This window comes from Camellia sinensis, chromosome 7 (genome assembly GCF_055761805.1).
Source record: "Camellia sinensis isolate YWXY chromosome 7, ASM5576180v1, whole genome shotgun sequence".
In the NCBI taxonomy this organism is placed as follows: Eukaryota; Viridiplantae; Streptophyta; class Magnoliopsida; order Ericales; family Theaceae; genus Camellia; species Camellia sinensis.
The window spans coordinates 57735260-57751940 of NC_138967.1; the positions used below are offsets into that span (position 1 = coordinate 57735260).

General features: G+C 39.9%; 1 protein-coding gene across 1 annotated transcript; it reads right to left on the reverse strand.

The window, feature by feature from the left end:
* Positions 1–8958: 8958 nt before the first annotated feature.
* Positions 8959–14586, reverse strand: LOC114311327 (receptor-like kinase TMK4). The gene is made up of 2 exons (XM_028257456.2): positions 12173–14586; positions 8959–11479 (listed from the first exon to the last, which is right to left on the reverse strand). The coding sequence occupies exons 1-2, from the start codon at positions 14445–14447 to the stop codon at positions 10965–10967; spliced, it is 2790 nt and encodes a 929-aa protein (XP_028113257.2). The 5' UTR covers positions 14448–14586; the 3' UTR covers positions 8959–10964.
* Between the last annotated feature and the right edge of the window lie 2095 nt (positions 14587–16681).

Consider the following 16681-nt stretch of genomic DNA (forward strand, 5'->3'; position numbering starts at 1 on the left):
GACCAAAACTATTTTGTATGGTTTTTAGACCTTAAGGCCCTCTCTTTCAAAATTTTTTTGAAATAAAGTTCCTATAATGTTCCGATGCTCGCATTTCATTAAATGTTGCGCTTTTCGGTAAACCGAGCAAAGGACAAAGTAGAAATGAATGAAATAGAAATGAAATCTTTGAAAAATCTTTCAAAACACCTTTTTTATGGGTTTGGTGTCGAAGAAAAGAGAAGATGAGAGAAGAAACCCAGTTGGGGAGAGGAGTTGGGCATGAATCGTTAAGAGAGAACCGGGCAGCCCTCGATAAATCAGGCTTATCCATTTGCACACTTGGATTTCAGCTATGAGACCACCACCGTTGGAAAGAATATTTCTGGGGCTTTATTTTGCACTCAAGAATCTCCTCAAGCCGTGTCCGGGTGAGGGAGATATGGCTGGTTGGAGTTGGGCATCAATCTGATTGAGCTGAAACTGAGCAGTCGTCACTAAAAGGGAGATATCTCTTAGCATACTTGGAATTTTGATGTAAGGCTACTACCATTGGAAAGAAGACTTTCAGGGCTTCAATTTTCACACAAGAATGACCTGAAAAGGCATCCAAATGAATGAGTTAGGCTTGCTTCAAGTCGGGGACTAGGACTAATTTTTGCTGCCGGCCTTTATGGAAGTGTGCCGGCCATGAATGGCCAATGCCGGCCCCATGCCGTCCAAGGGAGTGTGCTGCCGGCCAACAATGGTAAGGTGCCGGCCAATAGTGGTACAGTGCTAGCCACAGATGGCAGAAAGCAGTTTTGGACAAATATTTTGCTCCAGCTTGCTCCAACTATCTCTTTTGAGATATTTTTAACCAAATGCTCCATTTTTGCTATATAATGAAGCCTTGTATCTCATATTCAAGGGTTAGAACCTTTGAGAACAATTTGGCAAAGCTTTGGGAGCCTCTCTCTCTCAATCCACTCTCCAGATTCCTCTCTCTCTAAGGGCATTTGTGCTTGAAGGCTTGTATACAATCATCTTCAACCTATCAACCCTTAACAAGAGTTGTTGATCATTGGGCAGAGGTTGCTAGAAGGTCTTCTTGGAGCTCATTAAGGAGGTTTTGACTTGGTTTTGTGCCTCAAAGTGTGCTTCCCTCTAAAAGGTAAAACTTTCACCCTTTAAGCTTGTCTTTCACACTTGCTTCACCATCTTTTTTCCATTGTTTTGGACTATTTTGGGACTGGTTTTAAACCAAAAAAACCTCTGTTTTTCAGTGCTAAAAGTGGTACTTTAAGCCCCTTTTGTGTTAGGAGGCTGTCTCTCCCTTTACTCTTTGGCTTGCAAAGCCTTTTGAGCCATCCTTTAAAGCATTTCAAACCATCTCTTTTTGGCCCTTTAACCACTAAATTCCAGAGGAATTTCAGTGGTGGAAAGGTGGTTTTGAAGGCTAAAATGGGAGGGGGTGATCCCCTCTTCTCTTGTCTTGTTTGCTTGTGTTGTTGGCCTACCAAATAAGCATGTGTTTTTACTTCTTTGTGGCTTTGTTCAAGCATATTTTTGTGACTTTTTAGACCTGCCATAACTCTGTTTTTGGCTTGTTTGATCATTGGTTGCTTGCTCTTTACACTTGTAGTGTAATCTTGCTCCCTAACTTCGCATGCTTGTTACTTTAGCCCATCATTTTAGCTTATTTTGGCTACACTCCAGCATGCTTTTACTCATGTTTTAGCATGCTTAAACTCTGTTTGAAGTGTTCTTGGCCCTTTGAGGCTTGCCTTGCATAGCTATAGTGTAAATGGCTTTATTAGTCTTGTGTTTTGAGTCCACTAACATGCTTTGCTTAGCTTGTTTGCATGATATGGCGTCATCTAATATGTGATTTCAGAGCATGTTTCACTGTTATACTCTCATGTTTATCACTCTTTCATTGTGTTTAAGAGTTGTGCCTTTATGTCTTTTTTGTGAGCTAATACATTAGCATATCTTTCTAGCCATCTATGTTGCAAGTCTAGCATGTTTTTGCCATTGTTTCGACCTGCCTTAGGTCTGTTTTGTGTGACCAAGGTCATTTGAGCATTGCTTAGTATGGTCGTAGTGTAAAGGATCTTGACTAGCTTTGAGTTTTGAGACCTTTAACATGTTGTGCATGTAATGTTTGCATGGTATGGCACCATTTAGCATGTAATTTCAGTGCATGTAGTGTAGTTACACTCTCACATATTTCACTTCTTCATTGTGTTTGAGGGTTGTGTATTGTGCCTTGTTTGTGGCTCAACATGTATGCATGTTTGTCTAGTCCTTTGAGCTTCAATTTCAATATGTTTAGGCCTTTGTTTTAGCATGCATGAGGTCTGTTTAGGATTGGTTTAGTCCATTGAGCATTGTATTGCATGCCTCCTGCCTATTGCACTTCACTAGTTTTGATGCCTTGGCCTTTAAACAATGCCATGCATGTATTGCTTGCATGATAGAGTCTCATGCATGCCATCTTAACATGTCATGATTAGCATGATTATTTGTATAACATGTTGTTTGTGTGCATTGCATTGTGTTCAACTGAGCGTTACGTTGAGCATAAGGTGAATTAGTCCACTTCATACTCAAAGTAATGAAAGTGAGCCAATTCCCTTTGTCTCCATTGCCTTTGATCACTCATGATAAGGCCGTGGTCTTAGTGTCTTGTTTGCATTGCATTTATTGAAATTTATACAAGTTGGATCTTTGGCCATCATGCATTGCGATGCTTGATTGATAGTTTTGGATCCAATTATGCCTCCCCCTTGATGTTTTGAGATGATATGGAGGGGGATAATACGTACATACCCTTGGAAGACCCTCTCTTTCCTCTGTTTTGTGCTCCATTGCAGCTTAGTGTCACAGCACACCAGTGGCTGGCACCCTCTCATTGTTTGCCGGCACGCCTTCATCTGTGGCCAGCTGTAGACGTCCCCGAACGCCCCGGGAGGGACGAGTCCCCCCGTTCCGTTCGTTTTGGGCTCACTACAGTTCGGACTCTCAAATCGTCACGGTTCTAAATCTGAACCAAAGAGTCCAAATCTGGCAAATCGTTTTGAGAAAATAGATTTTTAGAAAAGAAGTGCCAAACATGGACTGCTTTGCCAGATACAGAGTCGCCACCTAAATATTTTATTTTGGAGGAAATTTAAGAAACCCTGACTCGTTGCCTAAGGCCACGTGTCCTTCATCACCAAAGTTGCCTCGGCTCGGGAACTTGGGTACGATTGGGGAAGGTCACTTCGTGAGCACCCCCGCTCGCCCGATCAAAGATCGGCCTCTACTAACCATGATATCTAGTTTTGAAAATATTACGCGTTCTTATTCCGGTTGTTAGCCTAGATTTACTATGTGATGTGCACAGCATACAAGTATAGACTAGATCGCCTGAATTGGAACAAAACATTTCATGTTTGTTTATCTTGAAAATGGTTTGATGATGCTACCCGCAAGTAGGCTAAGACATAGATTTGCCACCCTCGGGTGGGCTTAGAAAAACATGATTTTGCCACTATCTAGTGGGCTTTAAAACTCACAATTAATGAATTGTTCCAATTCAAATAACCCAACCTTCACCCACAGGCATTCAGGCAGTTATATCACATAAGCAAATAGCCTCATGGTAAGCATGCTATCATGGTAGTCACTCACACGCATGCAAGGATGCTAAAGCATAAAAGCTTACCGAGTACTCCAAGCCAAAACAGAAGCTAATTAGAAATCCATGCATGATCCTAACTATACAGAAATGCCTAATGCAACACATGCAAAATGCAACTAAGATAGGCTCGGCTATTCTAAAGATGGCATGTGAAATGCTACAACTAACATGTATTCAACTTGGAATTGAAGTACAAATGCAGTTAACATGATGCGCCGAGCCCGGTGTGTGCAAGACAGATGAATGAATGCAAACATGCTATCATACTGTATGCTAATTGAAATATGCCCTAATCTAACCATCATAAGCGGGTAAATAAAAGGGAGAAAGACGTGGGGTTTGAAGACATACATCACACACACGCACACTTATTACAACATTGCCCTCGCGCAGAGGGTCCGAATAAATAATATACAGTCCCGAATGAATAATTACAGTCCAAATATGTACAAAACCCTAATTAAGTAACAAATTAAATTAGGAAAACAATAAATTGGCATGCAAGCCAGGGACTACCTCAACTCTGCTCCGGATGATGAATGATGCATACTCGGGTTGCCTTGTGTGGAGAATCCCTCGCGATGCCCCGGTTTGCCTCTGTTTGGAATTGTTCTTGGAATGCGTGTCAAGCTCCGGAAAGCTGCCAATTTCTTATTTGCTGCAACAGAGAGCAACAAAGGGGCATGGCAAAGTATTTTCACATATGTATGCATGACTACTCTTCAGGGAGAGTAGTCTTCGATCCTCGTGCCACCAATCACGCATCTCGATGCACGATGGCCGAGGAGTCGAATTGCACGACTCAATATGGAATGAATGCACATGAAAACACAACAGGGCCTAAACTCCATCATGGATAATCCGGAGAGTCGGCGACTAAGAATTGAGACACGTTCCGTCACTCGGAGTACGAAACGTCCCTCGTTTCCCATGCTCGAGCTAACTCCTATCCCAAGCACAATGCAATATGCATGACATGCATGAATGCAACTAATATACAACCTAGCATGCACAATGCTATGAGATGGCATACACAATGCACGATGTAACAAGGCATACACAATGCACGATGTAACAAGGCATACACAATGCTCTTACATACAACCTAGCATACGCAATGCTATGAAATGAAACGACATACACAATGCACAATGGACTTACACCAATATGAGTGGACCTCGGCCACACTCACATTAGTAGCCATTAGATGAAAATGAGACACTCGAGATGCGTGCACACATGCACGCAAACCGAAGACCAATCCTAAGGCACAAATGCCACTCTTAACAAAGCATGGCAAGGCATGGAACATGGTATGCAAACATGCGAATTTCAGTGCTGAAATATGATACAAAACAGCCCCGAAACATGGAAACATGGCACCTGATGCATGGAATGAACCCCGAAACTCGAAACTAGGCACATGGAATGACTTACAACTATACAAAGCATGCATTATTTGAGGGTGAAGCATGAAGACAGAGGCAAGACAGTCCCAAAACATGCATATTTCCAGTTTATAACAAGTCTAAAAAATGAACACAATAGGGCTAATCTATCATGCAAAAATAGCCCTAAAAGAGAGATTAAACACAAGGGACAACAGCTGGCTCCAAATGGTAAAGATCCCTTCAACAAAGTTGAAGAGGGGCTCAAAAAAAGGCACTTTTCAGTTTACATCAAGCCACGAAATAATCACAAATGAGGCCAAACTATCATGCAAGAAAAGGCCTAAAAGATGGGTAAAGAGACAAGTGGTAGCTTCTGTCCTCAAACAGAGGAGATCCCTTCAAAAAAGTTGAAGAGAGGCTCAAAACAAGATATTTCACAGTTTATGGAAAAGTCCAAAACAGCTCACAAATAAGCCTAAAATACTATGCAAAATTTGGCCTAAAAGAGAGATAAAAAGGCAAGTGATAGTAGGAGACCTCAAACAGAGGAGATCTCTTCAACAATGTTGAAGAGGGGCTCAAAAAAAGTTATTTTATAGTTTATGACCAAGTCCAAAACAACTCACAAATAAGCCTAAAATACTATGCAAAAATTGGCCTAAAAGAGAGATAAAGAGGCAAGTGGTAGTACGAGACCTCAAACAGCAGGAGGTCCTTAATCAAACATGAAAAGGGGCTCAAAATATGACTATTCATAGTTTGGGTTGGAGCCCAAAAAATCTTGCAAGTATGGCTTAGATAGCATGCAAAACAAGGCAAGAAAGAGGAAAAATGGGACTCACCCTTGTAGAACCAAGCTTCAACAACTTTTGGGCCAAGTTTGGGAGCTCTTCACCTCTGGAAAGTAGCCTCAAGTTGCTGGAATGGAGTGTAGATTGATAGGCTAGGAGTTGGTGTAGAAATGGCCAAGAACCAAGGTATTTTGAAGCTTGGATGAGAGGGATAGAGAGAGATGTGTATACCAAGCTCAAAACAATTTTTCTAACCTTTTTTAATGCAGTTGGAAGTGTTGGTTTTATAGGGAAAGGAGTGGAGGAAAAGGGGAGGAAAATCAAATTCAAGTTTCCCCCCCAAAAGACCCCCCATCGGATACAAGATCTGGGGGGAAACAGAGGATACAGCTGGAAGGAACCAGGTGAGAGCATTCCGGCCGACCAGGTTCAGAAGGTTCCGGGGGCCGGCCGGCCACCTCCCCTGGTCGGCCGACCAGGGGTCAAAAGGGTCAATCATAATTTCTGGTCGACCTACCTAGAAAGGTGGCCTCCCAGATGAGCACATCACAACCTTGTAGAGAAGAACCAGAAACAGTGACCCAGGAGAGAGAAAAGCTAGCTTTTTAGAGGGATTCAAAAGGGTCAGAGACAATTGCTAGTCGGCCTATTCATATTGGTGGCCTCCCAGGTGTGTACAACACAAATATGGGGTTTAGAGCTAAAGAAAGTACCCCCGGGGTGGTCAACATTAGCTTTCAAGTGAGGAAAAACAGGCGATGGAGAGCGATGAAGAAATAAAGCTGGCTTTCAGAACAATTGCTGGCCTCCCACCCTCCTACAAGCTTTCTAACAATGAAAATAAGGTCTCCACCAAAAATGAACCAAGATGGATGCAAAACGGAGGTTCGGGGGCCGAAACGCGCGGCCTGGGGCCCCAAAAATTGGTTGTTAAGCACCGGGGGTGGCGTTCGACCACGAAGTTAGTTTCTCGGGCCACAGTGTCCCTCAAAAGGGAGGAAATAAGTTACATACCAAAAACCGGAGCAAACGGAGGTGGTTAGGCGGTCCTGAACCCAGGCACACGGCCAACGGCTCCGAAAAATCGAAAACCGGGCTCCAAATGGGAAAAATGGCCTACGACCACGAAACGTAGCCTACGGCCACTGAGAGATGATCTACGAGAGACCTCTCTCTCCCTTCGGGAAGAGAAAATAGAGAAAACAGAGCCTGGTTCGCAAACCTAGGCAAGACACGAAAGAGTCTAGAAGTCCGGAGGCAAGGCTCGCAGCCGAGACTCTAAAACCTTAGAACGAGCATAATATGCAATATCACCAAGCGCTCAATCAGTGACGTCTGAGTCTTAAGGTCGGTCAAAAATGGGGTGTTTACATCGGCAGTGTGCATCTTTGACCGACAGGGGGGTCGGCAGCCACCATTTATGGCCGGCAGGCCACTGGTGCACTTCCCAACACTGTTTTGGTAAGTTTCAGCAACAAAAACTGGAAGACACCCTGCAAGCAGAGTCTCTTGAGAGCAAACCAAAAAGCTTTTCAGGGCGAGAAACCGAATGCGAGCATACATGTTCAACATCTTCAAACCAGAGCTGAAGTAGTTTAATTTAGTGCTTTACTCGTTAGTTAGCATTGAATTTGTAATTTAATTAATTAATTTATTAATTAGTTAATTATTGTAATAATTAGTTGTAGCTAGTTATTCAATTTGGTTGTGTAATAATTAGTCTAATTAGATTATTAGATTAGTTATTAGCTTAGCTTAGATTAGCTTAGCTCATTTATTCGGACCCTCCGTCGAGAGGGCAAATGTTGTAATAAGTGTGCGTGTGTGTGTGAATGTCTTCTAACCCCACGTCTTTCTCCCTTTTATTTACCAGTTTTTTATGGTTAGTTTTAGGGCATGTTTCAATTAGCATACTTATGTTTTACATGCGTGCATCATTCATTCGTATTGCATGCACCGGGCTCAGCACATCATTCAAACTGCCTTGTATTTCAATACACTTTCTTGAATATGTGTTTCAGAGCATGTTATCAAGTGTTGCATTCATATGCCATTCTAGACAGCCAAGCCTATTTTAGTTACAAATTTGCATATGTTGCATTAAGCATCTTGTATAGTTAGGATCATGCATGATTTCTAACTAGATTCTTTTTTAGCTCGAAGTACACTGTGAGTATTTATGCTTTAGCATCCTTGCATGCGTGTAAGTGACTGCCATGATAGCATGCTTGCCATGAGGCTAACTGTTTAAGTGTTTAACTGTATGAATGCCTGTGGATGAATGCTTCATTGCTTGAATTGGAACAATTCATCAAAATGTGCGTTTTAAGCCCACTTGAGAGTGACAAATCATCATGTTTTAAGCCCACTTGAGGGCAACAAATTCACGTCTTAGCCTACTTGCGAGAAGCACTTTCAAACCATTTTCGAAAAACAAACATGAGATATTTTGTTCCAATTCTTGCGATTGAGTCTATACTTGTATGCTGTGCACATCATATAGTAAGTTAGCTAATAACCGGAATAAGAACACATGTGTTTTCAAAAACAACATATCATGTTTAGTAGAGGCCGATCTTTGATCGGGCGAGCGGGGGTGTTCATTTCATGACATTCCCCCCTCGTACACAAGTTTTCGAGCCGAGACAACTTTGGTGATGACGGACATGTGGCCTTAGGTATGAGTCAGGGTTTCCTAAATTTCTCAAAAATAAAATATTTAGGTAGCGACTCTGAAATCTGGCAAAGCAGCCCATGTTCGGCGCTTTTGTTTAAAATCGATTTTCTAAAACGATTTGTCGAATTTGGACTCTTTGGTGATTTATCAGTCTTACATTACACTTCATGAGATTAGATTCAGAACCGTGACAGGAGTCCGAATTGTAGTTACTAGAACTACAATTCGCGCCCTCTCCAAAAGGGGGGCGCGCGGAGCGAGTTTGGGCGGTCTATAGTAAGGATCTGAAAGTCTTTACATATAATAAATGCCAATTTTATCAAGCGATTGTGTTAAGATTCTCTTAGCCTCAATGAAAAAGACTTTACTATATTGTGTTGAAAAGATGAACCAATGTTTTGACTCAAATTCGTTAGAGAATAGGAGGGAGAGAGGGAGAAAGAGAGAGAGAGATTGAATAAACAATTACAAAATGTTTCCTTTAGTAAAGGCAATTTCGAAACTTTAAACCAATCAAGTTTTGGAATTACAAAGTTAATATACTCCTATGAAATGTAAATATAGTGCATAAAAATAAATTGTTGAAATTTAAAGATAAATAAAATTGATAAAGACGTAGAGTCTGAATTTGGTCGAGGTCTTCTTAGTCTTTACCTTCATCTATTTATAGCCTTCTTCTGATGTCTTTGAAGCAATTACGCTGCTATCTTTCACCATGATCTCCTTCCTTCTCGCTACTTTCTGGGGCCATAATCTTCTCTCCGTACTTGTGTGTAATCGCTAGCAACTGTCCTTTGTTAACTCTTTCTTCATGTGCCTCTCGCATGTTGCTCAGCATTTTCATCGATTGAAAACTTGCATTCGCGGCTCACGTGGGTATCTTTCTTTGAAGGTTGGACTCTTCACTATCTTATCAAATTCCACAAAATATCCTTTACCTGTCACATGTCACTTTCAAATTGGATAGTTTAAATGAAGCGGCAACACAAACACTTTACCCAATTGTTCTCCCTAATACAATTCACAATTTCCACAAACTAAAACTCAACTAAAACTATAAAAAAAACTCTACAAATTACAAAAGCACAAAAAATTACTAAAAATTATAATTACAAAAATTAAATTATCCCGATAATCACAATTTAAGCATCTTCAAATAAATCAAAAAACAAAAAACTTAGTAAGAAATTAAAATGAAAATTTTCATACTAATCAAAATTAGTGAGATAAAAAATGCTCATTCAACATGCAAAATTTATTAGATAATGATGATGTGAAATTTAGTTGTGTCAAAATGATAAAGTAACCATTAAATTAATATAATCAATATATATATTTATATTTTTGGGTGACAAATATAAAAACTTCATTCATAATAAGACAAAGTATAGTATGCAATACAGTACAGAATAACAACCTCGAACAGAGAAGAAAATCAAAATAAACAACACCAACAGGAAAACTAAAACAAGCAAACAAAATAACTTTAATTAATTAAAGTTGACTACTGAAGTGCTGTACTAATTGGGAATCAAGAAAAAGAAATAGACGTGCCATCACATCCTTAATTCAACCAAAAGCCCCATCATGTTTATTCCAAAAATGATAGTTCCATGTTGTGGTTAAGTATCCAAACCATCAATTCCTTTTTTGGATGAATAAAAAACCATCAATTCCATCCTCTATATAACGGAAAAAAACAACCAACCAAAAGGATTCAGGAAAGGTCCCCACCATGTGCAACACAAACAAAAGTCTCCTTCAATAAACTTCCCTTTTACTCTATAAAAACAACAAACGAAAACAGAAAACACCACAACATGCACCCCCTCTATATCTCTGCTTTCTCATCCCATGTTAAAATATTACTTTCAAACCCAACCCCATCAAACTCCTTAAAAACATACATATGATGAACTCAAAAGCAATACAATCGACTAATATAAAACCCTCCTTGCTCACTCTTCCTTGCCAGCTTAGGTCCAAGCCTATTTTTGGTCCACAATACCCACTAAACCTTGCTGTCATATTACAGAATTTCTGGTTCCACCACTTTTACACAGCCTGGAAAACCAATCAAACATACCATACACTTGTACATATGTCTACATCAACAAGTATAGATAGATCATAAGGGAAAAAAATAATAAATATATCATTAACAAATTGATACAAATCTTCTTTCTTTGTTCTTCCTATGTCATTTCCAAAACAGCTAGTCAGCTCTAAAAGAATCCAAACATATGCAGATCATTATCATGAGAAAAGCGTACAAAAAAGGGTACACATATATGATACAGGTAAAAACGAAATGAAAAAAAAAAAAAAAAAACCCCAACAAATTTAAGAAAACCATAGTATTCTTCAGCAACAGAAAGGACTAGACCGTGTGGAAACTTGCCTCACAAGGTTGTACCGTCCTCTCCTTTTTCCATGAGTACTTTAATCTTGATTTTTTGTCATCGACAGTCCATTGAATCAAATGAGTCTGCAAACCCTGAAGGTTTTGAGGGAATGCTCGTATGGGTTTGGCCATAGGACAGATCATTGAACATTGTGGAAGTGCCTTCGTTGGCTTGCCATCTTTGAAGCGCTTGAGGAAGACTCATGTGGAGATCAATGCCGTAGCCTTCTTCGTCTCCATTGGATGAAGGTTTCCACTGCTCCACAAGTGGACCCAAGACATTAACAGCGTGACCCATATCAGGCCTTTGAGAAGGGTCACGAGCAGTACAGTGACCTGCCAGCTCAGCGACCTTGCAAATGCTCTCAAAAGTCTCTTCATCGGGGTCAAGAGTATGATCAATAGCCTTTCGAATGTTTTCCCTGTTGATTAGGACCCTGCGGAACCATGTGACTAATTGAGATCTCTCATCTGGCATAGACTCGTCTAGGGCTTTTCTTCCTGTGATTATCTCCATCAAAACCACTCCAAACGCATAAACATCCACTTTTGTAGTCACTCTTCCTGTAGCTGTTCGACAACAACAAAAAAAAGATTGGGTGCATTTTAGGACTGACAATATAGACGTTGACGAAACAAAGTAGCTTTAATCCCAGTTAAAATTGAAGACAGCTTAAAGGCTCAAAAAAATTCAGAAAAACAAACAATTTACAAACCACACTTATAAAATTGTAATACAGAACATAGAAAAATAACAAGGATGTGTACAGTTATAAAAAAATGGCCAACAACTTTTTCAAGCTAGTTTCAGTCAGTAAAGTTTCATAGACAGTTTATTTACAAAGGGAGTTACAAGTATAACTGAAAGAGATATGTTATAAGGTCACAGATTTCTGTAAAATGTTCTGAAAAGAAAATCAACAAGAAACAATAAAACAAAAGAAATACGGCATAAGCAAACAAAGGCCAATTGCTTAATGATCTGACTAATTGGACACAAGTTGTCAATTATAGCATTTTAATGCCTTTATAATAGCTTATATCAACTATCAGTATTCCAGAAAAACAGGACCATAAATGCCAACCACTCAAGGAATTCATTAAAGAAGATAGTTATGTCTAGAGCAGTTGATACTTGCAAAAAGGTACAATTTAACACATCTAGTTTTGCTTTCAATGGTTGTTACTGTAAAATCCTATGTAAAATTCAATGTAACTTCTATAACAGAGAAGGAAATAAGTAAAAGGAAACAGTGTAATTACCAGCATACTCAGGTGCAAGATACCCAAACGTTCCTGCCAACCGCGTCTCAAGAGAGTACTTCCCATCAGGTGCATTTTTAACCAAACCGAAATCTGCAACCTTGGCTCTCATGTCATCCCCAAGAAGTATATTAGAAGGTTTTAAATCTCTATGAATGAAACTTTGTTGTGCTAAGCTGTGAAGATACTCAATCCCTCTGGCAACATCCAATGCCATTGTCACCCTCTGCTTCCAAGCAAGAGGATAGTACCCAAGTTCAGCCCACTCGAACAAATGCTGAGCCAAAGTCCCCTGTGGCATGTACTCATACACCAAAAGCCTTTCATTGCCATTGATACAGTAACCTAGAAGAGCAACCAAATGTCTATGTCTAACTTTTGTTAAGACTGCAATTTCTGCTTGAAATTCATTCATTCCTTTGGTACCCATTGCCCCAGATTCCATCCTCTTCACAGCAATCTTAGTCCCATCATGCAATTCCCCTTTGTAAACAACTCCAAATCCTCCTCTACCCAAGACATTATCTTCACTAAAGTTGTTTGTCACTTCCCGAAGCACTTGGATTGATATCAAAACATTCCCGCCTTCAAAAACAGGCATTTCGCGACGATCACCACTGCTCTGACTCTGTAATTCACTCGGGCCTCCACCACACTCATTTGCTACGCCCACTACCGCAGCTTTCACCATTTCCGAACCTTTCTCAGAACCCTCAACCCTCCCAACTCTCTGACGCCGTCTCTTGACATAACATTTGTAAGACACAAACAATACAACACCAATAAAAACAACAACAGCAATCACAATACCAACAATCATACCTACTGATACGGAAGACCCATTTGAAGTCCCTGATGGACTTCCACTGGGCGTGGTTGAATTCGATCCAGAACCCGATGTTCCACCACTTGCTCCACTTCCACTGGTTGTATTCTTCCCAAGTAACAGATTACCAGTGGTAGTAAGCTTCACTGTTGGCTGAAAAACAGGTATTGGGCCACTAAGATTATTGTTGGACACATCAAGAGCTTGAAGCTGTGACAAAGTTGTCAAGCTATCAGGAATCGAACCCGTGAGATTATTATCATTTAAAAGTAAATCCCGCAGCGATGTCAGATTCGAAAAGGCGGGCGAAATTGTACCGGAGAACCGTTGTTTCCCGAAATTCACAACCGAAACATTGCCCTGATTGCAATTGATAAATGTCCATCCTGAACAAGCATCATTGCCTTCCCAAGACTGAGCCAGAGTCAAGGGATACCCAAATGCACCAGCAACAGCAAGAAGCACCGTCACTTGGGGATCACAAGGCCCAGGAGTGCTCTTGCAGAAGCTATTGGTAGTCCCGATCGTAGCCGTAACTCCAGAACCAAACACAGGCACAGGACCTTGCAATTTGTTGTTAACCAAAGACACATTAGCCAATTTAGTAAGACCCATGAATGAAGGAGGCACAACTCCAGTGAATTGATTGTCCCTGAGCTGCAAATCAAACAGGTTGGTGCATTTCGAGAGATCTGGAATCGGACCCACGAATGCATTTGCTTGAAGCCACACTTGGTAGAGCTGGGTCATTGAAGACAACACGTCAATAGTACCAGACAACCCAAATAACTGATTGTTAAGCCACAAATTCGAGATCGCCGATCCCCCAAAACTCGACGGTAACGAACCAGTAAGATTGTTATAAGAGAGTCGAAGTTTCTGCAAATTGGGAAACGAACCAAAGATATCTGGAATCGAACCCACAATATTAGCGGCGCTGGCGTAAAAAGTGCTCAAGCTACTCGATTGAGTCAGATCGGTTGGAATCGTCCACGGCGCGAGATTAGGGTTGTTGCTGAGACTCAGAATCTGCAAATTGGTGAGTCCCGAGAAAAACCCAGATGGAATTGAAGTGAAATTGTTGGTGTCGAGGTAGACTTGCTGGAGAGAGGAGAGATTGGAGAGAGAAGGTAAGGTTCCGGAGAGAGAGTTTTGCTGGAGATCTAGGGTTTGGAGATTGGAGAGTTGGTTGAGATTTGAAGGGAGTGAACCGGAGATGGACCGGGAAGCGAGATTGATGGAGGTGACTCGTTTGGAGTTGTCGCAGTTGATGCCGGTCCAGGAGCAGTAGTCGGAGCCGGTCCAGTCGGAGGGGGCGGAGGAGACGGAGGAGGCGAGTGTGAGCATGACGGCGGAGTCGTCGGCGGCGGAGAGGAGGGAGATGCAGAGGAGAGAGAGGAGGAGAAGGAAGAGAGGAGAGAGAGAAAAGAAGGTGTTTTGAGTTGCCATTGTTAGGTTTTTCTTGGGTGGTGTTTGGAAATATATAAAGAGAGAGAAAGAGGTGGTGTGGTTTGAGCTATGGAAGCTTTGGAGCTTGAAGGTGAAGGTGAAGGTGAAGGTGAACAGCGTTTTTAGTGAAAGCAAAGTCTTTTTTATTTGGAACAAAAGTGAAAGGAAAGTTAGACAAGGATATTTTGTGATTGTGACATTATTGTTATATTTTTTTATTTTTAATAAATAGTTGTAAACGATTTATATGAATTTTTTTAAAGATAAATTATTAATAGTCTTAATAATTGAATTTAATAAATTTTATTAAAAATAAGTTATAGTAAAATTATTGGTAAAAATAATTTTTTATTATGATTTTTTACATATATCACTAAAATTTGATAATTAGTATTTTTTTTTTGTCACAATTTTTATATATTGTCTTTAAAATTTGTAATTAATAACATTTTTTTTGACGAATTTTTTAAATTGTTGCTAAAATTTAAAAATTAATGACTTTTTTGGTGAAGATTTTTAAAACTGTCACTAAAATTTGTAATTAGTGACTTTTTTATAATAAAATTTTCAAATAGACGTTGAAAATTAACAATTTATGATTTTTTTTAATAGTAATTGATAAAAAATATTTTTATAGGACCTAATAGATAATTGATTTATCTGTTAAGACTTTCACGTCAACATTTTTTTTTTAGAAAAAATTGATATACAGTGGAATGAAAAAGGAAATATTGAAATTTTAATAAAAAAAATACAATATACATTGAAGTTTCTCAAAAAGGGATCAAAACATAAAATTGTAAAATACCAAAACAAGTTACCTTTTCTTTCTTTTTTTTTCTTTTTTTTTTTTTTCGCCTTTCATAACCCTAACTCATTGGCAGCCTTCCCACTTCAGCCTAATCACTCTTATACCTCCTCCTACTATCGCAAGTGCCTCTTGCTTTCCCATCCACTTTCGGAGTCTGAATCCTCTGTCGTTTTTCCCTCCAGTCATTCCTACAGTGCTCAAAACGATGTCGTTTTAGGATAAAATTTCAAAAAAAAAAAAAACACACAGAATCATAAATCGGAGAAGAGAAAGAGGAGCCAAGCACATAGGAAGAGAGAGAAGGAGAAGAACACCTCTTCAAGCCGCTCGAATCTGTGAAGCTAACCGCTCGAATCTGTGAAGCTAATTTATTCACATCCCCATAGATCAAAGGCTTGAAAACAACTTCATGCAAACCCACTTTGTGGAATTCCAAATTCAAAATGGAAAAGATCCAGAACAATACAAACACTTGAACGATAATGCAAACACTTCAAACACCCGAAACACTAATAATCTTTTAAACATCCAGAACAATACAAACACTTGCACATCAATAACCAAATTACAACGCTTGAACAACAATACAAATACCCTGAACACCAAAAATCTAAGATGTATGTATATATATACAGATGTATATATATATATATATATATACAGAATAACACTTGATGATAAATCAAAATTAATAAAAATTAGATCAATATAAACAGTCAAACATTAGATCCAGCCAAGATCGACAAGGAACGACCGAAGGGGAACGGCAACGATGATCGGCGGCAAAGAAAAGAGGAGAAAAAATCGAGATGGTTGCTGGGGTGGTAGTTTTAGTGAGAGAAAAGAGGAGGAGGAAAAAGGAGAAGAAGAACAACAACAACAAGATTCGGACGCTATTGGTAGTCGGCGATGGCGGGGAGATGGTTGCGCCGTGGGTGAAGAAAGGCCTGCAGTGGTGCCTTCTTTCTTCTTCTTCTCTCTCTCTTCCTCTCTGCTTCTTTCTTCTTCCTCTCTTTCTCTTCTCTGATTTCTGATTCTGTTTTTTTTTTTTTTTTGAAATTTTGAAAATTTGTCCCAAAACGACGTCGTTTTGGGCACCACAGGAATAGCCGCAGGGAAAGGCGGGAGACGATTCGGCCTCCCACTTTTGCCCCACTTTGACCTTCTCTTTTTCTTCTGTCTCTCTCTCTCTTTAAGATGTTTGCAAACCCTAATAATCCTTCATTTCTCGCTCTTTAATCTCTCTCTAACATTCACATATGGCTCCCCATGGCCTCCACACCTTTCCCTTACCAACACTATTATTGTCATCTTTAATACACCTCACCCTTACCAAACCATAACTTCTACCTTTTTATTTTCCAAAGCATATATCACCAAAATCCCATTATCACCACCTCTACCATTATTATCATCGTCATTG